Consider the following 25296-nt stretch of genomic DNA (forward strand, 5'->3'; position numbering starts at 1 on the left):
CATTTTGGACAGAGTTATGCCCCTTGGACTTAGAACAATTCAATAATTTGCAGTCTCCGTTTATTTTCTTCGCAGAGGTTGCACATATTTAAATGAAATTTGGTATACAGATTTAGCATAAGAATATCTAGGTCAGGTACTGTTTTGGGTACGATCGGACTATTTTGGACAGAGTTATGCCCTTCGACTTAGAAAAATCTCAATTATTTGCGGGAGGGGGCATAAGTGTTTTACAAACATATTTTGTATTATGTTTAGAAAGTTAATGATGCAATGTGTTGTGCAATTAAAAAAAATACAGTTTTTATTATATTATAGTTTGCAGTTCAGTGTAAAGTTTCATGTTACGTCACGATCTAGTTGACAGCTGCACTCAAGGTAAATTGTACACGCCTCCTAACCGCAAGCTTTACGACTGGAACTTTCTTCTTATCCCCGATTGCTTGCTCGTGCAACAGACTATTTCCGTGTCAATGTTGATAATTTGAGTTGACTAATGACGTGAATTGTTTACGCTTGCTGCATCTGACGAAAAAAATCGTGACGTAACGTAAAACTTTACACTTAACTGCAAACTATAATATCCGTTTTAGGACGAGGTTGAGGAAAGACCTAATGGAAATGCACAGAAAGTTATTGACTGATCTCAATGACTTTATAATAAAAGATACCGATACCACGTGTCATGAGAAGTGGAAATACCTTGTCAGCAAGGAGTTACACAAAAGTATGGAAAAAATAAAAGACCGATCAGTTCTGATAGACTTCGATGACCTCGAGGCTTTGGGCAAGTTGTTTCCCGGGGATTATCGTGTTCTACATAACATCATTGACAAGTTAGATGTGAGAGCAACAGAACGTATACAACAAACAGAAGAGTTGATGAACGAGAGATACTTAGGTGATTACTAACTACAAATACATGTATGAGCCCCCATCCAAAATCAAATTAATTATCGGCAAAGAGTTCGTTTTACAGTGGCTTTATCTTTTGTTTACTCAGTATTCATCCTCACTTACAATATGATCTTCAGCTGGAAATAATGATATTCAATGCAAATATCTTCACAATACCCACATTTACCCTTGTTTTTAAAATTATCTCATTTTGAGCTAATCTGAACTGAAATCTCAAGTCAGCTTTTCTGGTCACATTTTATCTGAAGTCCGTCTGTCTCTAAACTTTTTTTTTTTTTACATTTTCGACTTCTTCTCCGGAACCACTTGCCTTGGCCAGTTTTAACCGAACTTGCCACAAAGCATCTGTGGGTAAAGGGGATTCAAGTTTGTTCAAATGAAGTGTCACGCCCTTTTTCAAGGGGAGATGATTTAGAAATGGTGAAAAGTTGGTGGCATGACATATATTTTAAAATTCTTCTTCTCGAGAACTACAGGGAAGATAAAACTTATGGAAAACATCCTCAGGTAGTGTAGATTCAAGTCTCTTAAAATCATGGCCCACAGGGGAAGGGGGAAGAGACGAGTCAATTTTTACATAGGAATATATAGATATAATCTGAAAAATCTTCTCAAGAACAGCATATACTCATTATAGGTCATATTTGTATGGAGCATCCTCAGGAATTGTAGATTCAAATTTGTTCAAATTATGCCCCCAGGGGTAGGACGTGGTCACAATGGACGAGCAAAGTCTTATAGGAATATATAGGGAAAATCAAAAAAAAATCTTTTGTCAAGAACAGCAAAGCCATGATTGATCACATTGATATAGAAGTATCCTCAGGTAGTGTAGATTAAGATTTGTTGATGGGGGGATAGGGGTTACCACAATGATAGTTTAAACTTAGAGCCTAGAATATAAAAAAGCCACAGTTTGTCAAAGAAATAAGCAAGCATCCTTTGTTAGTGTATATTCAATTTTGACCAAATCATACTCCTCCCCTTTCAGGGTATGTTGGGGCTACTTATGGATTTAAACTACTCTATACTGAACTGAATTCTGCCTTTTTCCTAGTCACATCTCAGGTGAGCAATGTGTCCATGGGGCTCTTGGATGTGTTAACATCAACTAGGTATTTCAATGCATTTTCAGCTTACATACACCAAAGGCTAAAGTGAGTTTTTTTGATCGAAATGTATTCGCTGTCTGTCGTCGGTGGCGATGTTCTCGTATTTGTCATATATGTTCACCTTCTTCCCAAGAACCACTGGGCCATTTTCAACCAAACTTGACACAGAGCACACGACTTAATTTACTCCTTTTTACACACGGATCTGTACCATTTTATAAATTTGAAATTTTTGAATAAAAAGTGGCAAAATTTTAAGATTAACTTTTCAATAAAGAGATACTTTGAACGTTAATTGTTCCCTTTTTTATCTTATGAATCATTAAAATATCAAAATTAAAGTTTCTGTTGATTTAAAATGCACTGAAAATTAAACGTGCTTGTCAATTCGGAATATTTACCTATATTTAGGAAAAAAGAATAAAAATTTCAAATGGGAGAGGATGCAAGACTAGTTTTATTTAGCCTAGTCCCCTTGAGTATTGTTGGCCAAAAGGGATACAAAATATTTTAGATTTTTTCAGATGAGTGCCATGTCCTTTTACAAATGGGAGGTAATTTAAAAATCTTATCAAGAAGCACTGGCTCAGAAAAGGTTAAGTTTACGTGAAAGTCTTTAACTTGGATTGTTTTGTTCAAATATAATAGCAGCCAAAGGGTAGGATAGGGTAATTAAGAACGATCAAAGTTTTACTTCAGAATACATAGGAAAAATCAAAGTCAGGTTGTTACAACGTGAAAACTAATAATAACGCAATCTATCGTAAATAAACCGAGATCAAAACACAAAATGTAATAAAACAATTTAAGGATTATTACATTTTGCGTTTTTAGGTCACCTGAGTAACTCAGGTGACCTATTGCTATCCGTTTTCGTCCGTCGTCGTGCGTCATGTGTCGTGCGTCGTGTGTTAACATTTGAACATTTTCAGCTTCTTCTCTGAAACCACTGAACCAATTTCAACCAAATTTGGTATGCAGCATCTATGGATGAAGGGGAACAAAATTGTGAATTTTATGGTCCCCGCTCCCTGGGGCTTGAGGGGTGGGACCAAAACCACTTAAATTATTGCAATCTTTAAAAATCTTCTTCTTTACTCCTGGACAGTAAGCAGGCAAACTCTTGGCATGAATGTAATGAGCATTGAGTCCTCCACCAAATTTGAGAAATTCATGACCCCAGAGTCAGATGTTCTAGTGCTAAGGTGGGGCTATATAAATTATGTAGTGAAAATGCATAATTTCTTTGAAAATCTTCTGTGTTAAGTAAACTAACTAAGTACATAGTTATGATGAGCAAGAGGCAGCCTCTTCTGAAATTGTGAATTTTATGGCCCAATGGTCAGGGGTTCTGGTGTGAGGGCGGGGCTCTATTGATTATATAGTGAAAATGCATTTATTCTTTGAAAATCTTCTTCTCTGCTTCTGGGTATTAAGAAACTAACTAAGTACATAGTTATGATGAGCAAGAGTGCTTCTTCCAAAATTGTAAATTCTATGACCCCAGGGTCAGGGGTTCTGGTGTCAGGGCGGGGCTCTATTGATTATATAGTGAAAATGCATTTGGTCTTTGGAAATCTTCTTCTCTGCTTCTGATTATCAAATTAACTAACTTAGAACATAGTTATGATGAGCAAGAGTGCCTCTTCCTAAATTGTGAATTGTATGGCCCGAGGGTCATGGGTTCTAGTGTTAGGGCGCGGCTCTATTGATCATATAGTGAAAATGCATTAATTCTTTAAAAATCCTTTTCTCTGCTTCTGGGTATTAAATAAACTAACTAAGTACATAGTTATGATGAGCAAGAGTTCCTCTTCTAAAATTGTGAATTTTATGGGCCCAGGGTCAGGGGTTCTGGTGTTAGGGCGGGGCTCTATTGATTCTAAAGTGAAAATACATTAATTCTTTGAAAATCTTTTTCTTTGCTCCTGGGTTTTATGCCAGTGATCCAAGTATGTATATTTATGATGAAGAAAAGTGCATCTAACGAAATGGTTATTTTTTATGCCCCCCTGGGTTGGGGGGGGGGATACATAGTCTAAAAATAAATTAATGCTTTGAAATCTGCTCTTTGGTATTAATCAACCATTTTATGATAAAATTTGCAAAATTTTGAAATATGTGGCCCCAGGGTTAGTGGTTCCTTTGGGGTGAGGTGCACAACTGGTTATAAAGTGGAAGTGCATTTTCTCTTTGTCACTCTGATCTACCTCTGGGTATTAAGAAAATAGAGTAAGCATGCTAAGTTTATAATTATGATAAGCAATGGTGCCTCTTTCAAAATTTTGAATTATGAATTTCATGGCCTCTGGTTTAAAACACGAATTAAATTTAAATGTTTGAAAGTTGTTACACAATACTCATGTGACCTATAAGGCCCGTGGGCGTCTTGTTATATTTTGCGCGTTTATTTCTACGCAAAATGTAATATCGGAAAATGTAATACAAATATTACATTTTTTGTTATTACATTTTGCGTCGAGATTAAGCATAAATAAAAATGCAAATGTAATAGCATCCTTTCTGGCTAATTAGGTTAATAATAATTTTCCCATCTTGGATTATATATTATTGCTTTGACGTTGATTCCTGATCTACGAAATATATTATATATGCAAAATGCCAGTTCCATGTCAACGGATTAAATATGATATGCCGATTTCCTGGCTTACAGATAATTGCTATTTTATTCTGTTTAGGTCAACTGAGACCTATTTCTATCTGTTTTCTTCCGTTGTCGTGCGGTGTGAGTCATGCAACGAGCATTAAGCGACTGAGGGGCAGAATGAAAACCAACTATCCTTCTGCCCTGCTGACAAAGCAGATAACATCATTGCCTTTGCTTGTAAGACTCATTATTTAAATTACATTTTAGAGGAACCGGAATTTATTTTTACTATTAATTATCCAACTTATACCTAAAGCTCCCTTTCAAAGGAGAAAATTCTTCAAAATCATGCATCCGTTTTGAATATTTTTAATATTCATAACAACCAGAATAAATCTGAATAACCATATCTTTATTGGATTTCAAAAATTTAAAAAAAAAAAAAAAAAAAAAAAAAACTTACAAACAAAGATACAAAGCGGGTTCCAGTAAATGTTCTACCATGCCTCTTTCTTTACTCCTTACTAAAATATTAACAGTTGTGAAGGAGAAACTTAAGGAATACTGTGCAACAATGTATTTGAAAAGTGGTGTAAATCAAATGTGGATACTTAAAAATTCCAAAATTTGAAATCACAAAATTTTACTAAAATTAACAGCATCAAAACTTACATGTACATGTACTACTTTTCAACTTTATGTACAACCATTCCCCACGATAAATTAAAGTCAGGCTTTTTTTTCATTGACAGCTGCTTTTTCAATAACAAGAGGCCCACGGGCCTTATAGGTCACCTGAGTATCATGTAACAACTTTCGAACAATTGAATTTGGTTCGGCACCCCACCCCAAGGGAACCACTGACCCTGGGGCCACTTATTTCAAAATTTTGGAAATTTTATCATAAATTTTATTACATCATAAATGGTTGATTAATACCAAAGAGCAGATTTCAAAAAACTAATTTATTTTTAGAATATGTAACCCCCCCTCCCAATACCCCTGACCCAGGGGGCATGAAATAAACCATTTTGTCACATGCACCTTTTTTCATCATAAATATATAAACTTTGATCATTGACACCTGGAGCAAAGGAAAAGATTATCAAAGATTTAATGTATTTTCACTCTATAATCAAAAGAGCCCCCCCCCCCACCAAATGGCAAAACCCCTGACACAAGGGCCATGAAATTCACTAAATTGGTTGAGGCACTCTTGCTCATTATAACTATATACTAAGTTAGTTTATTTAATACCCAGGAGCAGAGAAGAAGATTTTCAAAGAATTAATGCATTTTCTCTATATAATCAGTAGAACCCCGCCCTAACACTATAACCCCGGGCCCGGGTGCCATAACATTCACAATTTTGAAAAAGGCACTTTTACTCAGAAGAAGATTTTCAAAGAATTAATGCATTTTAACTATATAATCAAAAGAGCCCCGCCCGAACACCAGAACCCCCGACCCTGGGGCAATAAAATTCACAATTTTGAAAGAGACACTCTTGCTTATCATAACTATTACTTAGTTAATTTATTTAATACCCAGGAGCAGAGAAGAAGATTTTCAAAGAAATAATGCATTTTTACTATATAATCTATATAGCCCCACCCTAGCACTAGAACCCCTGACCCTGGGGCCATGAATTTCATAATTTTGGTAGAAGACGCAATGCTCATTACATTCATACCAACAGTTTGATTGCTTGATGTCCAGGAGTAAAGAAGAAGATTTTTTAAAATTTCATTAATTTTAGTGGTTTTGGCCCCACCCCTCAGACCCCAGGTGGGCGGGGACCATAAAATTCGCAATTTTTGTTCCCCTTTACCCATAGATGCTGTATACCAAATTTGGTTGAAATTGGTTCAGTGGTTCCAGAGAAGAAGCTAAAAATGTTCAAAAGTTTATAATAATAAACGACGTACAACGACGGACGAAAACAGATAGCAATAGGTCACCTGAGTTTACTCAGGTGACCTAAGAATGGAACTCGGCAAATTCACTCAATTGGTCATGGGACATATACAAAATTATTTTGTAAAAAACATGTCATTCTGATTGTACTCGCAAGTACTCTGAATTTGATATTACAAAGATTTAATTTCTGATTGAAAATATGGTTTTCGAAGACCAGGTTTTAAAAAAAATTGCTTGTCCTTGTCAGCAAATACAATTTATCGTATGTCAAATGCTGACTGACGTTTTTCATACTAATTGTTAGGCCGTGTTATACACACTGTATTGTTAATCGATTTTTCCGTTATTTTCCGATCATGACAAGGAGCACACGGCGGGTGTGACCGGTCGGCAGGAGATACTCATTCTTCATGGCAGCTGATCCCATATCTGAAGTTTTAGAGGTCTTGTTTGCACTGCTCCAAAATTTGTATTGTTTGATTGGCTTTTGAGCTTGTATACTGTTTGTTATCTCTACATATTAAATTTCTAACTTTTTGTTTCTAATTCGGTCGCGTGGCACAGCGGTTAGAACGTCTGGTCTAGAGTCGCGAAGTGAGGAATTAATCCTTACGTCGCGGTTTGGAATCCCACTGTGGAACGTGGAAACCGATCCTCCGGATTAGACCGTATAAACCGAGGCCCCGTGTCGCAGTAGGTGCTGGCACAACAAAGATCTCTCACTGCGTAAAGGCAGTAAGTGCCGAGTAAAGGAAAAAAAATTGTAGCTCTCCACCGGCAAGTGGTGGCGTCTCCATTTGAGTGAAAAATTCTCAAGAGGAACGTTAAACAACAAACATATTAGCTAAATCTAATCTCCTAAGAAACCAAAACCTCATATACCATCAAAACCTATAGCGGCAACAGCAATTTAAACAACAACAATTTCATTTCTTATTTTATATTAACCCGTCTTGATTAATCATATAATTATAGAAGCTAGCATCTGAGAGGTTGAGCTTTTAAAGTTAGCTCATTAGTCGTTTCTTTTTCTACAGGGAAAATTTTCCGAGGTTAGCAGCACACTGTTCGTATTGAATTAAGCAACAGATAAAACATAGCAACTGCTGTTTCTTGAGTTGTACAACTTGTCCTAGTCTGGACTTGCCTCTAAGATAGACTTTACGGACTGAGTAAGACATGCTTCTATCTAGAGGTAGTAGTTCATACTAGTAAGGTCTACTAAGTTAGTGATAAAAGTACAATTATTTGACATGTGAAAATTATTTATCAATTTATTCGCTTGAAATCCTCACTGTCTTGCTCAATACATACATGGCGTCTAATTTTTCTTCTTCATTTTGTCTGGTTTCTAGCGTGAGTTCCGATTTCCTGTGTACCCTTGTCAGCTGCCTAGAATGCATCAACTCCTTTTGTGTGTTTGACATTGACATTCCAATCGGATTGTCTAGCCTCTTTTTTATAAAGATTAACGACCATCCATCCACTGTCCCTTTTCAAGCAATTTCCTTATTTCTACAGTAGTTGTCAGAGTAAAGCCTAGGTCACACTGTCACGGTAATAGGCACGGATTGCAACGGTTCACTCGGATTTTATAAACCGTATGAAATCGTAATGCTAATACGGTTCTTTGGCGTGAAAAACAAACAAAACGGTTGTTTCAAGATTATTTAATGGTTCAGCAAGGTTTGGACACGGTTTCATTAAGGACCATGCTTTTCACAACACGGACACTGTACGGACAAGCACGGTTTCCCGTATTGATACCTTATAATGCGACGGTCACACTAGTTATTGCTAAGCTACGGTTACGGCCAATTAAGTTAATGCTACAACGCCTCGTGGCTCTTGTACGAGAATGCCACGAATGATGAAGATTTTTTGAAGACGTGCTACGCCTTAGTACGGAAGCCCATTTAGGACCTATCAAAAAATATTTTTGAATTCGTTATAACGATTTTTAGAATTCGTTATAACGAATTTAATTTGTTATAACAGATTTATTGAATTCGTTATAGCGAATTTAATTTGTTATAAAAGATTCATTGAATTCATTATAACGAATTTAATTTGTTATTACAGATATATTGAATTCGTTATAACGAATTTAATCTGTTATTACAGATTTATTGAATCCATTATAACGAATTTAATCTGTTATTACAGATTTGTTGAATTCGTAATAACGAAATTCTTGAATTGGTTATAACCAATTCAACAAATCTGTAATAATATAATGGGCTTCCGTACCTTAGCAAGCAAAAAACATTGGGAAAAATGTAATCGTTCTCTGTACATGTACGCCAGCAATAACATTTTTCAAAAATACCGATATAAAGAGGAATCAATGAGAAATCAAATGTAAATATTTCATTTCTTATTTTAAAATACTAGTGGCTTGTTCTTATTTTTTAAATCCTCATAAAAGTTGACTTATTTTCAAATAACTGTTATATATGAGTAATACATCCAGATGTGTGAAGGTAGGATTCTTCTCTGGTTTCTGACTAGATGGAATATTCAAAGTACATTTGTTGATATGTCTGATATATTTAGATTTAAGAGATTTAAAAGACCATATTTTTCTTTCCTCGCCACAATTATACAACTTAAAATAGAAATGGTAAACTGCGTTTGAAAACTAGCAGGGACTATATTTTTGGCGGAATGGTTGCGTATAAAAATATCTTCTTTTCTGCCTCTCAACATTATTATAGAACATTGAATTTAGTTATCATTTTTACGCAATCAAAGACTAGACGATATTTTCAAATGTAAGTTACATTAATAATAAGGGACATAAGTTTCAAAATATATCAAATAAATTAGATTTTTCACACATACTAGAACTATGTTTGCTTTTAAATGCTTCAAATCTAGGTACAGATTTTAGCCAAAAATCCATAAAAAGTGTTATTTCTCTCTTAATAAACGATCAAAACTTTTAGTTTTTGTATCATTTTGTACCTTTATGTGACAACTTTACTATATGTGAAAATTGGAAAAAGTTAAATATAGGAAGCAAATAAAAATAAGTAATATATCCTAAAAAATTAAGAAAATTAGAGGAAATTCGGATTAGCAAATATCCATTTTATTATTCCCGCACTTTCTAAAGAAAGTTCGGGTATATTGTTGTTACTCATGTCCGTCCGTCCGTCCGTCCGTCCGTCCGTCTGTCACACTTTTCTTCCCTGAACTCCTCCTACATTTTACACAGTAAACATCTTTTGGGAGATGGTTGGTGGGGTCATGTAGATGTGCAATAAGGTTTTGGAATTTTGATTTTGCCCCGGGGGGTCAAATGGGTGTCGAAAAATGACTTTTTTAATGCAAAAAGACCCTTCTTCCCTGAACTCCTCTTACATTTTACTCAGCAGCCTAATCAGCTTTTGGGAGATGGTTGGTGGTGTCATGTAGATGTGCAGTAAGGTTTCGGAATTTAGATTTTGCCCAGGGGGGGGGTCAAATGGGGGTCGAAAAATGACGTTTTTTTATGCAAAAAGCCCCCATCTTCTCTGAACTCCTCTTACATTTTATTCAGCAGCCTAACCAGCTTTTGGGAGATGGTTGATGGTTTCATGTAGATGTGCAGTAAGGTTTCGGAATTTAGGTTTTGCCCCGGGGGGGTCAAATTGGGGTCGAAAACTGACGTTTTATATGCTAAAAGGCCAGTCTTCCCTATACTCCTATTTCATTTTACACAGTGGCCTAATCCTCTTTTGGGAGAGTTCACTCTTGAAATTTTGGTAAAACATCAAGGTCAAGGGGTAAAAAATCATAGCATGTTGGGAAACATCTTGTTATGGGTAATACACACTTGAAATGTGAAAGTGGTATCTCTTCTCAATCAAAAGGAAATACAACATTATTGAAAAGTAAGTTACAGACTCAAGGTCACAGACTCAAAAAGTCATGATACATTTGGAAAGGTCTTATCACAGGTAATATACATGCAGGTATAATACGAATGCCCTTTCATTTATCTTTCAAAATGATCAATTTAAAACAATTAATTTGTTTATGACAGTAGGTCAAACTTCAAGGTCATGGGTAATAAAAATCATAGTGTATTTAGAATGGTATTGTCCCAGTTAAATACTAATACACATGTTTAATATAAAAGTCCTGTCTCTTCCCATTCAAAATATATGACCATGATGACCAACGTTAAATTTATTGTGACAGATGGACAGACTGACAAACAAATGAGATTTAATGTCCCCTATCTTTAGCGAAAATGGGGGACAATAAAAGTCCTTGCTGTTCTTGAGAAAAAGATTTATTTTGGAAAAAGTCCCCTGCATATTTACGTGTAAATTGGTTGAAATTGGCCCAGTGGTCCTTAAGAAGTTAAGAATGTGAAAAGTTTGCAGACAAACAGATGGACGACAGAAAACAGTACATTTCAGAAAACAGTATGCATGTAAATAGTTAATCAAGGTGCTTTGGGTAGCAAAATAAAGCTAAACTGGTATATCTAATTCATCCGCAGAGCTTAGTATATTTAATATGCACAACCTTTTCAACTCTTATAATAATTATTTTTAAAATATTTATATCACCATGTCTGATTCAATGGAGAACTAGAGATATGACCAGAAATATATCTGTTGAATATAAAATGTGTACATGTATACTGTGTTTTTTTTAGTAATTTGCTTGTTTGTTGTGACAGCAACTGTTATGGCAGCTTTTGGCAAAGGTTGAAGTTTCTCAAATGTAAGTCAAACTCCAAGGTCAAGGTCAAAGGGTCAAAATTGTTGGTATCAAAGGGAAAGTCTTGTCACAAGGAATACACATGTGAAATAAGAGAGAAATCCCTATACTTCCTCACCTGTTCAAAAGTTATTGCCAAGGTTAAAGTTAAATTGGGTTCAACTCTAGGGTCAAGGTCAAAAATATTTATACCTGTTGAAAGTTCACAATGATTACACATGTTAAGCATGAAAGTCCTAGCATCAACTGTTCAAAACTTAGGCCAAGTTTAAGGTATTTTTCTTATAAAAGTGGGTCAAACTCCAAGGTCAAGAGATCAAGAAGTCAATTTTGGTGGTACCCATTAAAAGGTTTTGCCAAAAGAAATTTAATTACCTATGAGATGTGGAAGCCATGTGTATAGCCCAATCCACTGAAAACTTATGGGCAAGGTTAAAGTTTCTGTGGACAGACAAACAGACATAAACACAGGAAACAAAATATGTATATACAGTCAAGTGGAAAAATTTTCTACTATTATGGAGTCATAAGATCAATTGTCATGTCAGGTACAGGGAGTCAGTGGCTAGGGAGATCAGACACCCCCCCCCCCCCCCCCTGGAATTTGCAGTTATTTAAATAAGACTATTTACTGAAAAGAATAAAAATGACTTTGGACATCCTCCCCCTTAGAAAACAGGGACCCCACCATCATTGTTTTTATTATTTTTTTTATTTGCTTCTCAGGAAATCTTTGGCTGGATTTTTTTTTACTGAGGTGTGACACCCCCCCCCTTTCCGAAAAAAAAATTCTGGATCTGCGCCTGTATATACTGAATAACCACAACGGGAGATAACTTGACAATGTGAAATTTGTCGACTGTGGCATGCGGTGATCTTTGACCCTTTTTTGAACTTCAACGTAACCATTTGCATTTATTTATTTTTATGCAATCTATACTAAATCTTGTACTTACCGAATGTCATAGGTCCTGACAACGAATTCATGAAATGTAATCCATATAATCCAATTAAAACACAAATTATTTTAATTGACCACACTACATCGTTAGCATACATGTGCTAAATAATCTTATTCGGCAAACCTTTGCTGATTCCGTCGCCTTCATTAGATGAAGTATGAATCGGCCGAGGTGTGCCGAGTGGTGATATCTAAAAATATGATAATGTGACGCAAACCCAATGTGAATGTAGAATGTTCACACGTAAAACTGTTTAGTACAAGAACAAATTTCAAACTATCATAATAAACGATGTTTTAACATAACTTTGCCATCTAGGTCTATTTTTAAAAATGTGTGAGAGAGGGTGTGTGTGTGTGTGTTGGTGGGAGGGGGGGGGGGGGAGAGATAGGCATTGACAAATTAATTGGGTTGTATTTTCAATGGGTTTTTTTTCCTGACCAAGTACTAAAATCAGTTTGCACATTTTGATAAATTTATCAAAAACGCTTTGTACTAAAATAATATTTTATGTCGTTGAGAAAGTAAATTTAAAAAGTTCCAAAATATGGGCAAAATATTTATCAGAATCTAATTAAGTAATTTACTTTATTAATTAAATTCTGTTATTTCAGACTGGTAATGAATTAAGTATACAAAATACATATATGAGGCTCATAGATCGTATGGTCACCTGAAAATTTTATGCTCAATTTGACGAATACATGTACGGTGATAATTATAGAATTATTTTGACTTTTTCCTTGGAAAGTCCAATATGAAGGAGTGTGTATTTAGAGGCAAACACCTTAGTGCGGATATTACTGTCTCGTGACAGCATCTAGTTTAAATTATTCATGTAAATTTGGTAGTATCATCTTATAGGCCCTATATGGTAGTATCTTTTTATGCAAAAAGAAAAACATTCAATCTTTTGAATTACAAGTAGGGATCACATGATTGGAAACAGTAATTTTTATTCTTAATGTCCAGGAAAAAGGTAATGACCTTGACCTGACCTTGACTCTAATATTAAACGGTCAAATTTAATCTCACTGATACCATCACTTAGTGATATTGTCCTCTTGATTCTGTGAAAATTTCATTAATTTTTAAATACAAGAAATGTGAGAAGAATCCTACCTTAAAAGTTATAGAAATTTATTCAGTATTTCTAGATCTATTCTATACATGTATTATCATTTTATTTTGTTCACTTTTTCAAAGAAATACACTGTAATTTCATTTACAATGTATTTTCATTCAATACTTTTGTGATTTATTCAGATTAAGTTACGTTGCCAAGACACTCTTCCTGTAACTGAGGTGTAGTAGCTAGGGTCCTGATATATACTCGGTTTAGATTGAACTGGCCAGCGGAAGGCGCTAACCACTACTAAGTACCATTTGCATCTACCATTATTTGGTAATCTAGAAATGTTGTAATGGTTGAAAGATTCGGAGATAATGAACAGTTTTCAATCCCAAAAGTCCATTCAAACATACAAACCAGGAGTAAAGCAAACACGGACCTCTAAAATATCAGAGATTGGATTAGGTGCCATGGAGTGATTGAACAGTCCGACCGGTCATACCCGCCGTGTGCTCCTTGATTTGATCGGAAAATAACGGAAAAATCCGTCCACAATTCAGTGTGTAAATAATTGTCTTACAATAAGTATAAAAAAAACGTCAGTCAGCTTTCGACTTAATGATAGATTGAATTTGCTGACAAGGTCATTACGTGATCCAGATCTTCAAGGCAATGGGGTCATCTGAAAGTACAAAGTGAGACCTTTTTGTTTTCATTAACCAGGATTGGATTTGTTGGAATCCTTCCCAATACTTTTATAGTAAATGCTTCATGTTTGTAATCAATTAAAGCGCACTGTTACAATGGTTTGACAGCCATCGCGACAAAGGTCTATTGGCAATAGTTTTAAATTCATTGCGATTGATGGGTAGACAAGTTCTCTTTCGGTTTATTTTTGGATGATGAGTTGGATCAGTAGACCTACGTGTCACGTATGACCCCGAAACATCACTAAAGCGCTTTCATACTTCCCATATGTAATCTTTAAGACGAGGCTTTTCTTTAGAAACCAACAACCTTGACCCTTTGACCCCGGAGTTTTTCCTACCTTTAAAAAAGTTAACCTTAGTCATAACCTTTCAATAGATGGTCCTAGGGTTTTATATTTCACATCTGTATTTCTTGTGAAAAAGGTCTTACTTTAGGTACCAACATATTTGATCTGCATTAGAGAAAGCTTAACCTTCGCTATGTTGCCAAACGAGGGCATCAGTGTTTCACAAGCACATCTTGTTCTTTCTGTTTTATCTCTGAGATGTGCTCTGCAGATATCGGCCAAATAGTTTTGTGGAAAAATTCTTGTTCAGGGATTTACTAAATAGAACTTTTTTTTACAAGCTTTACTTTAGAACTTAACAAACTCACGAGACCAAAAACTATTTTGATCATAACATTCTAGTTTACATACATTGGTTATGGTTTTAGTTTGTTTTCTTTAAAGAAATGTAGTTCGATATCTGTACGCTACCATTTGCATGTAATACAAAATCATTAATTTTGCAAAATTTTAAAATCAGCTAAACCTTTTTGTCTTACATGTAGGTGTTAGTTCTTTTGTTAATATGACTCAGTACCTTACACAACAGTCTAGATACACTTTTCTCACTCGTATACATTATTGAAGAAACCCTGGGTTTGTCCTCTCGATGATACCGGTAGATACGTGCTTATTATTGCTACTGACTTTTTATATATGATAACATATATTTTAAAAAGAGAATTAAAATCCATCCAAGTGATACTTCCTCCATATTTGCACACCCTATTACCAGCATCTGGGACAGCCGATGCAACTGGAACAACAGACGGCAAACTTGTTTTTCGCTATGACAGAGACTTAATTGATATCATATTTTTGACTTTTTTAACATTCATTTACTTTGGTTTTGTGGATTCCCGTTTTGATCTTTCCATAAACTATTTTTCTGTAGAAGATAAAATCATAATTTTTTTATTGAAACAAACTAAAAAGAGAATAAAGTTAAATTTCAATCGTTGTTCAAGAAAAATTGTTCAGACTAAGCTAAAATAATCAAAACTGCTACTCCACGATCACATTTCTTTTTCTATATAATGAATTTAGACTCTCTACGGCATAACTGCAAAATGTGGATAGTCTTTGGTGTTTAATAAAAGTGCCGCAAGCTCTTGATTTTCGTGGATCAAATTATTTTGGTTGTCGTGGACAACAGACGAGGCAAACAATGACTGCAGATTTAAAACGAAATATGGCAATCGGAAACAATGGATACAAGGTTTCATAAAATTTAAATTTGCTCTATCTTAATAAGCTTCACATTTTGGTTAATTTTCTTTGATGCTAATATTGGCCACATGTATAATAGTTGATATACGACAGCTACTGAATCAAACTTTTCATTGATTACCAACATGCAGACTTGCAGCAAATGTTTGCAGAAAGATTATATTTCTAATAAAGCATTCATCTTCTGAAATAATAAATTATACAATTAAGAGATATCTAACACCTAGTGACATTTTGTCAATGAACTTGGTTTAAAAATCATTTAAAAAGTTGAAATCTAGATTAAAATAAGATGTTACCGATTGCCATCATCTGTTGTCAGTGTTTGCCATGTGAACGATTATCTGCTGTTCAAGACAGCCAAAATCTTAGGACCCATCAAAATCAAACGCGTACAGCTAACTTATTAAACAACGAAGACTACATGTATCCACATTATGCAGTGATGCCGTAGAGAGCCTAAATGTATTATTTACAACAAGAAATGTGATCGCAGAGTAACGGTTTTAATTCTTTAAGCTCAATTTACCAATTTTTCTTGAACAAGTATTAAAATTTAACTTTATTCTGTTCTTATTTTGTTTTTATAAGAAATCATAGTTTTATATTCAACAGAAAAATAGTTTAAGATAAGATCAAAACAGTAAACCACCAAACAATGTAAATAAATGTTATAAATAGTCAGGAATATAATATCAATTAAGTCTCTGTCATTGCGAAAAACAACTTTGCTGTCTGTTGTCACAGTTGCATCGGCTGTCCCAGTTGCCGGTAATGGGGTGTGATTTGTCTTTCTTCATTCCAGAACCAACGTCCTTGTCTTTAGTGTCCTTTTGCACCGCGTCTAACACTATCTCGAGTCTCCTTGTGGGTTGCAGTGTTGGTGTATGGTGCACTTGATAATTCACTCTGATCAGATCTTGTCATACTCAAGAAAATTAGTAGTTTACCTTTTTTATGGTTTTGCTCCAGTTCCGTTTAACACTTGTTACTATACTTATATTCCTACTTCCAGGTACATGTATACATGAATATCTCTTCTCCTTTTGATTGTTTTTGGCAATCCTTAGCTTTCTTGTCACATCTTTAATTCTTTTTTTTCTACTTCCGAAACGTAATATTTATTACAGTATCACAATAATAAAAGAAATATTTATTGCCTCCAAATAAAAAAGAGACAAAAATAAACACTTCAACTAAATGTTAACCAATATCCCATGTTGGGAATAGTAGACGAATGATTCCAGGATCTGGGGATTTCAAATGAATAAACAAAAAAATCCTCTTTCAAATGATTTTACTAGCTAACTAAAACCCTCTCCTTACTTAGGGGAAAATCACACTTCGTCGACCTATAAACTTACTATTTTATGAATTAAATTTTATCTAATTCAAGAAAGAAGTATGTCTTATTCAGGCCTTACGTAACATCTACGGCAAGCACAGCTGAAGAAAGGTTGTACAACTCAAGAAGCAGCAGTTGCCATGTTTTGTCTGTTGTCTTATTCAGTACAGACAGTGTTCTGCTCTCTTTGGCAATCTTCCCTAATCGAAGAAGAACGGCCAATGAGATAACTTCAAAGAGTTCTACCTCTAAAATGCAAGCCTCTTTAACTATGATTAGCCTCGAAAAATATTGTTTTTTTTTCGTACTGGCAACCCTCCTTTAATTTAAGTTGTAATACAATCCACCTGACAAAACTAATCTGTTAAGTACACCCTTCCTCTGCTTGAATATAAAACGTTAAGCACTGACTGATTGAAATCCGATAAATACTTGTACATGTAACTCGATCTACAGAAGCTTCATAGTTAACATTCTAGATCATCGTTGCTGAAGGGCTCCTGCATCATTGATTGATTCATTGTATACTGTTTAACGTCCCTCTCCAGAATATTTCACTGATATGGAGACGTCACCATTGCCGGTGAAGGACTGCAAATTTAGGCCTATGCTCGGCACTTACGGCCTTTGAGCAGGGAGGGATCTTTATCGTGCCACACCTGCTGTGACACGGGGCCTCGGTTTATACGGTCTCATCCGAAGGACCGTCCCATTTACTAGTAGTCGCCTTTTACGACAAGCAAGGGGTACTGAGGACCTATTCTAACCCGGATCCCCACGGGGTTTTTGCATCAGTGAAAAATATGAAATCGTTTCAATATAGCCACCTTCATAGTGGTAGGTTGATGAATAATGTAGTTAACCTGAATAGATAAGGTTTCAGTATGATATATTATTATATAGTATATGGTATATATAACTGTATTAATAGAATTATCATTTTGTCTTTAGATATTAATTTAAGTTTAAAATAAATTCAATTCCTATTTAAAATGCTTTTGGTAATGTCATAAGAACTGAGATTTCTTTGTCTTTGAAATCGTTTTTCAAATATTTACTTGCATATCTAAAGGAAAATATTTCTACCATGTTCAAAACAAAGGTATAGATTCTTTTTTTTTTTATATTTATTTCGATATTGACTACTCTATTTACAGGAATATCAGCTTTCTTAAAACAATGGTATCCAGACTACGAGGATTCCACTACTTTTTTCAAGCAAACGTTGTATTATATTTCGTTCTCGGTAAACCTCCACTACGATGACATATTTGAAGAAAACAGACAGGGATCATTTGGAAAACTTAAAGCAGCTTCTTCTGACGCCTACAGTCCTGGTGAGATAATTTTCTTTTTTTAAAAGAGAGGGAAGTTAATGTGGTCACTTATATCTTGATCTCATTGTGCAATATACATGTATACTTTAAGCAAAGTAAAAGTAAGTAAAAAAAGATATGAATACACCCGAAAAATCATATGGAACTCGCACTTCATGCATATGCTTTTTAACAAAACGGTCACAGTCGAGTAATTACACATTCGATTACAATTTGTTTGACCATGACGGGTAAATTTTGCAAATTAAAGGTAGTAAGCACCTAGTAAATTGATGTTAAGGTTTTTAACTTTTTGAAAAAAATAAAAGTGGGGACTTAAAAACTTTGACAAGCATAATTATTGTATTTTTTGCAATAATTTGATTTTTTTTTATTCAACATGTGATAAATAAAAAAAATCTGACACTTAAATTCAAGACAAACCAGACGTTTTTCATTTGTTGATTTCACTCGTTGTTCTTTAAGATAAAGGCTTTTTAATCTTAACTTTTTTATTTTTATATCAAATCCAAATTTTATGTTCAGAAAGTTGACTTTTAAATATTTTAAAAACTTCAATTTTGAAAAATAGAGTGAGAGAATGTATATGAGAATATCAACTTAAGCTTTTAGTTCTTCAAATTATCATAAATCCATCTGTTTGCAATTCTGAAATTTGTGATTCATTTTCAGAAAATATTTGATATCGTTACTTACGGTTTCATTTCATGTGATGAAGGTAACTTTGTGCCTGTTTGACAATATTTCACCTCTTTTAGGATTTCAAATTTTGTCATGATAAAATTACAATATTTCATTTCCCTTAATGTTCAAAAGTAGGAAATGATATGATTTTTTTGCAATTTAATGAAAATAAATAGGCAAGTAACAATCATTAAAGTAATATGGAAATTACTTTTACTATTTATTCTTCAGATCTTTTTGACACTGGATACAATTTCCTCATAAGTGAGAGTGGAAACATTTACGAAGACAGGGGGTGGAACCGAGAGGGGAAGTCAGGGAATGGATTAGGTATATTGCTTAAGATATAAACTAATTAAAGGGTCAGACTTAACAATACTTCAAAATTTTTCTTCGTAAAATTACAGTATTAGATAAGTGAGTGCCCCTTGATATTTTGAGTTCGAATATTTCAATCAAGACCAAGAAGTTCTAAATTTTAATTTCTTGTTTATCATATAAAAGGATTTAGTGTTATATGCTCACACTGTAAAGTGCACAGTGATAAATTCACAGATCTTTGGCGACGACATTTTTCCTTGTTAAAAAAAGGTAACCCTATTTCTTACATGTACATGTATGTGTATATTTATATTTGCATTGGAGATCACCATCTTTGTGTCAGAACAGTCTCACTCGCGTACATAAGCGCAGTTTGCCTATTTTGTCAGCGCTAGCATTATCACCCTGTTTAGTTCAGCAAGATTTTTTTAAAAGCAAATATCCAAATTAACTGACCTCCATCAATTCTATCTCATTTTTCAATCGAAAATCTGTATGAGTAAATGGATTGTAGGGTTTGAAGACAAGATTTTTTTCAACTACTCTTGACTAAGTTAAGACAGCCCTGTGGGAAAGATGGAAATATATTTATAAATGTGGCCTTACAAAAATAACCCTAAGTTTAACCTTGGTCATTACGTTTGAGGGTGGAATAGGGATTTCATATTTCACAAGTATACTTATTGTGACAAGACCTTTTAATGGGTATAAGTATTTTTTGACCTTTTGACCTTGACCTTAGAGTTTGACCCACTTTTAAAAAAATAAACCATTGCAATAACTTGTGAACAATTAGTCTAAGAACTTTTACAATTCCCAGGTGTATTCCTTGTGACAAGATTTTCCATTGAATACTAACAAACATGACCTTTTGTCCTTGGGGTTTGACTTGGATCTGGGAATCTTTAATCCTTGCCATAAGCTGTCATACGAGGTCATCACTGTTTCACAAACACCCCTTTTTGGATATTTTAAAAGATCTTCTCAAGAACTACTGTACCAATTATAGCCAATGTTGAAACAAAGATTCCTTGGGTGAAAGGCGTTTGAAAATGATAAAATTGATAAAATAAGAACTATGACCTCTTACAAGGATAGCTTATAAAGACAAGAAATATAGCTTGTAGTCATTTCAAAATCTTCTTCTCAAGATCCACAATTGGAACAGAAAAGTTACTGAGACTACGTAAGTACCAAGTTGAATCTTTGACTACAGGCCTAGGAACATAAAGACTTTTTGAAACTAAAAATTGCAGAAAACATTGAAACTTTTTGAGATGAGTACGTACCACAATTAACATTTTCTTTTCATAAAAATGTACTTCGGGGAGTAAAATCAATGAATCGTAAAGAATTTCTATTTGTATTAGGAGGTAAGAGCCTTTGAATATTTTATTTATTTTTATTCTGCTTAAACTCTGTTCTACAGATGTTTGCTTCTTGGGCTCAGACACACTCCAAACAAAAAAGATAACTCAGGCAGCTGCACGAGCTTTAGAGGATCTCCTTACTTTTGGTCTATTCAAAGGATATTTCTCACGTGATTTCACAATGCAATTCGTGACCCCAGGGAATGCAAAAAGGAACAATTCGTTTCCAGAGGAACATATTCGGAAACGACCGAGGCGCTGAAACTTCGGCAGGGAGGTACTTCCGTACGATTCTATATCTGGAGACTAACACTTTTACTTCATAGGGATGGGCAAAAAGTCATACCGTGAAAGATTTTAATGACTTGATACATGAATATTTACAATTAGATCAGAATGGACCAAAGTTTATAATTCCAAACTCTATAGATTAAATTTAAATTACACATATTTTGCCACGAAAACATAATGAATTGGGCAATTTTAGGACGGTGTCCTGTTTGCTCCCTCATAATAAGTCATTTGAGAAATAGAGACAACAGATATACAAAAATAAATTAATACTAACACGTTTTTTAATTAGAAAAATGTACAGAATACGCATCTTATATCTCCAGGTCTGGTATGTAAGCCTCTAAAGCATCAGGGTCATTTATTATTTATTATGCATTTCCAGTATGTTCATAGATGTTGTGATAAGGACACCTTTAGCGTTTTAAACACATATCATTTAGTATATATAATGAAGAATCTCTGATCTCGAAATTAGTCTGACATTGTACATGTACAGAGGATATATTTTTTTTTTCATTTTTTTTATCATAGTACCAGTCATTGATGTGACACATGTCAACCTTGTATTGCCGTATTGTCTGAAATTGGTTTATGAGGATCTTTTTTAGCATTTTTAAGACATGTAAATGTATAAATAACTATAAAATTGTACTGTAAAATCACATATTTTCGAGGGGTCAAATTTTTATGGATTCAGGAAAAAATGAGTTCGTTGGGATTTTATTTCGTGGATGGAAAATTGTTTAGTGGTAATATCTGTGAAAAATTACATTTCATGTTGGACATAAGTTTGTGGGTCTCTTCATACCTCGAAAACAACGAAAATTGCACCCCCACGAAAATTAGGAAATTCACAATATATAACTTTAACAGTACTAATAGAAAGTCTTTTAGGAATGTAATCTGCAGACTATTTTAAACATTTTAAGCGATGAATAAGCGGACTGTTAATTGAAAATTGAATTATTTTGTAAACAGGTCTGCTGCAGACGTTCTAAAGTTATCAGTATTTTTAAATGTATTATACTTTGTGTGTATAGTATGTTTGCTGTATCTTTATCAATTTTACTCTTATCAATGAATTCATCTATAATTAAAGGATGAAAAAACTAATTTTTTTCTTCCCAAAGTGAAATAGCTTTACTTAATTAAAAAGCTATAATGCTGAAGAAGAGATATGTTTACTTAAAAAAACTGGCTAAACTACAAAATTTTTTGGAAAAATGGAAAAAATGTAATATTATAGATCAATATATATATATATATATATATATATATATATATATATATATATATATATATATATATATATATATATATATATATATATATATGGTGAAAAATTAAATAAATATTAAAGTTTAGTTATGACAAAGCTAGTTAAGACTTAGTTAAAACTAATCAAAGACTTATTTTTACAAATTGACTCAAAAAACTTTTAATTGGACTTCTATGAAAAAGAGCAATGAACGTACTTCTGTATGGGAAATTAGAAATTCGTGTGTTATACAATCTTTTTATATTCAAAGAAGCCTGTCAAAGTAACTTGTTATCAAATTGCAAATTTATCATATGAAAATGATATATGGCTCATTAATGAGAAGTTTAAGGCCTTGAGTATTAAGACTACTGTAGATCACTATATTTTAGTGACACCTTATTTTTGCAAGATAATCATTGACTCTGAGTTAGCGAGACGAATTTTTCACAAATTATGGTTATTGCTTTGTATAATTTTTAGAAATAATAATGAACTCGAGTATGAAATTTTTGCGAGCCAATTTTCTCGCGTAATAAAGCGAAAATAAAGTTCTCACGAAGAAAACGTGATTTACAGAATGTTTATTTATAGAGCTTATACTTGTATATGTTTGTCTAATAATTATTTCGATTTTACAATAAAAGTTTGCAATTTCTTGTTGTTTCTTGAAAATATTTTTTTTTCATTATTATTGTTAAAATTTCGAGCAGAAAATGCTACATTTAAAGATGAACTTTTAGGTACAATACAGTATTAAAAAGCAGCCAGCATAACCTTTTAAAGATTATGCTTCCAAGTTCCTTTTAAAGACACTAGTAAAAATTAAATAAATTCTAGACCGCATCCTAGGAAACCATGATGTGTCATTAAACAAGCAGTTAAATACATTTCGAATAAATACTTGTGCATATAATTCTCATTTACTGCTTATAGAACTTTTTGCAATCCCATATTGTTTTCATAGCAAACGTTTGTGAAATACCATGGTATCATAATTCAAATTGAAAAGAGGATGATTCTAATTTAAACACTCTTTATAAGAATTGAATCTTCAAAACCACAATGCAGTTCTAAATTTTTAACAATCCAGTTTACAAGAGTGAGTTTGATCTATCCTACCTACATGTATATCCGCCGCGTATTCAAAAAGTGGTGTGAAACAGATGAAATTCTAAAAAAAAAAAAAATCAAAATAACAATGAAATTCTAAAAAAAAAAATCAAAATAACATTACAAAAAATAATTTCTACAAATTAAAGTCATTACATCAAACGTATAACTCTTCATAAATTATATTTTTTACACAACCTTTCCTTGCGACCTATTAAAGCTAATAAAGTCTTCTAATATTTTAGACAACCCCCTCTTTAATGAAATAGAATATATATTGAATCCAATTTTTCATATCTTGTGAAAGGCGTTATAATGCTAAGTCAATAGCATTGTCTTAATTTTAAAAAAAGCGGAATAACACCTTTTTTAAATGCGTTTAAACTTGATTCATTCGTAAAATTGTCTATAGAGAGATTCCAAACTTTTCTATAAACAGTCATGAATCGTAATGTGAACATTGAGTTTAAGTTTATAAAATGTAGCACAAATATTGTCACCAATTTAAGACATTAACATAGATTAAACATTTAACTTAAATAGTATATTTTTGGATATACACATTGATATTAAAACTATCTCAAGTCTGTATATGTGTTTAAGATGCATGACATTATTTCAAAATATTATATATTTCCTTCATATTTAATTTTTCCATAAAAACTGAGCTATGCTGCTAAGAGAAGTTCAACATTTGCTTGTCGGAAGAAATTGTAAAGAAAAAATATCAAACAAGGATGTGTCCTTGGTAGACTCATAAAAAATAAAATCATATTTTCCATAGAAGAGGTAAAGTCGAGAATTGATAGTGTTAACTGTAAGAAAAAAATGACAAAATACAACCATTGCAGACGATTTTCATCTTGAGGGCCTATTTTATTGACTTGATTCTATCCTTTTATTTTAAAATTCATCTTTCGAGACGGGATAAAATACATGTTATTATAATGACAATATAATTCTTCTCAATGGAGATTGCATGTGCTAGTCAAACTTTATTGCAATTTACAACGCGCCGTATGTCTATGGGACAATTGTAACAATGTACTTAAAAAGTACATGCTTCTTTAATTTTCACTTATTAAACGTAAGTAGTATAAGGGGCCTGGCCGGGGGTTCAACTGAGTGCACTTTTGGGGCTGAGGGGATAGGGGGTTCAACGGAGTGCACTTTTAGGCCCTGGGGGATAGGGGGTTCAACGGAGTGCAGATTAGGGGGGTCTGTGGGGGATAGGGGGGTCAATTCATTACATTTAGCCCCTAAATACGGGGGTGTTTACACTGCTTACATTTTACTATACGCTGCTACTACGATTCACAACGCTGCTACTACGATTTTGGCAGCGATTCAAGAATTTGATTATGACGTCACTCATTCACAGTGATTTTCCGAAAATGGAAAAAAAAACAATAACACACAATAGAAACAAGAACACAGCAATTTTATTCAAGTAAAAAAATACAACAATTACTTTTTCTTCTTCTGGGCCTTATCGGTCATCAGGGATAGTTTCCTCTTGTGAGTAGTGCTGGGTCCTGGATTCTCTCTGTTGTGTTCCTTTTTCTCTTTTTTGTCTCCTTCTTTCACTAGAGGTTTGGTCTGGTGGGTCCCTGAAGTCGTGGGTTCCTGCGGCTTTTTCTCCAGTTTTTGTACTTCTTTTACGAATTGTTGATCCTCCTCATCCTCTGTACACTTATTAGCCCAATGGCCAAATTTCCCGCACTTGTAGCACAAATCTTTCTTGGGGCAATCTGGGGCCCAATGCCCTAACTCTTTGCAGATGTAGCATGGATCCGTCTGTCTAGTTTTCTTTTTTTCTCCCGATTCCCCTTGTCCTTCTTTTTTCTGGTAAGTGCTTCCTCCTCCTCCTCTCATTTTGTCTTGCATGTTAGTAACTTTCACTTCTAATTTGGATAATTTGGCACGAATCAAACAAAATTCACTGGTGTTGTAAGTTTTCAGATAAGTCAGCTTGTTCTCAGCAATATAATTCAGTT

At 33.8% G+C, this 25296-nt stretch overlaps 1 protein-coding gene across 1 annotated transcript; it reads left to right on the forward strand.

Annotated features, from left to right (window-relative positions):
* Positions 1-615: 615 nt before the first annotated feature.
* Positions 616-21030, forward strand: LOC134278927 (uncharacterized). The gene is made up of 4 exons (XM_062761236.1): positions 616-901; positions 18080-18259; positions 19175-19273; positions 20694-21030. Exons 1-4 carry the CDS (start codon positions 616-618, stop codon positions 20894-20896), a joined length of 768 nt encoding a protein of 255 aa, XP_062617220.1. The 3' UTR covers positions 20897-21030.
* Positions 21031-25296: the final 4266 nt, after the last annotated feature.

This window comes from Saccostrea cucullata, unplaced genomic scaffold, assembly GCF_032062105.1.
Source record: "Saccostrea cucullata isolate Sc308-1 unplaced genomic scaffold, CSIRO_AGI_Scuc_v1 ctg6466, whole genome shotgun sequence".
NCBI lineage: Eukaryota > Metazoa > Mollusca > Bivalvia > Ostreida > Ostreidae > Saccostrea > Saccostrea cuccullata.

What these genes read in the sequence shown, in the direction of transcription:
- LOC134278927 (XM_062761236.1), top strand. Translation starts at nt 616, where the DNA reads ATGGAAATGCACAGAAAGTTATTGACTGATCTCAATGACTTTATAATA. An exon ending in GATGAACGAGAGATACTTAG is followed by an intron (nt 902 to 18,079) that starts GTGATTACTAAC and finishes CTCTATTTACAG; the next exon opens with GAATATCAGCTTTCTTAAAA. An exon ending in TTCTGACGCCTACAGTCCTG is followed by an intron (nt 18,260 to 19,174) that starts GTGAGATAATTT and finishes TTTATTCTTCAG; the next exon opens with ATCTTTTTGACACTGGATAC.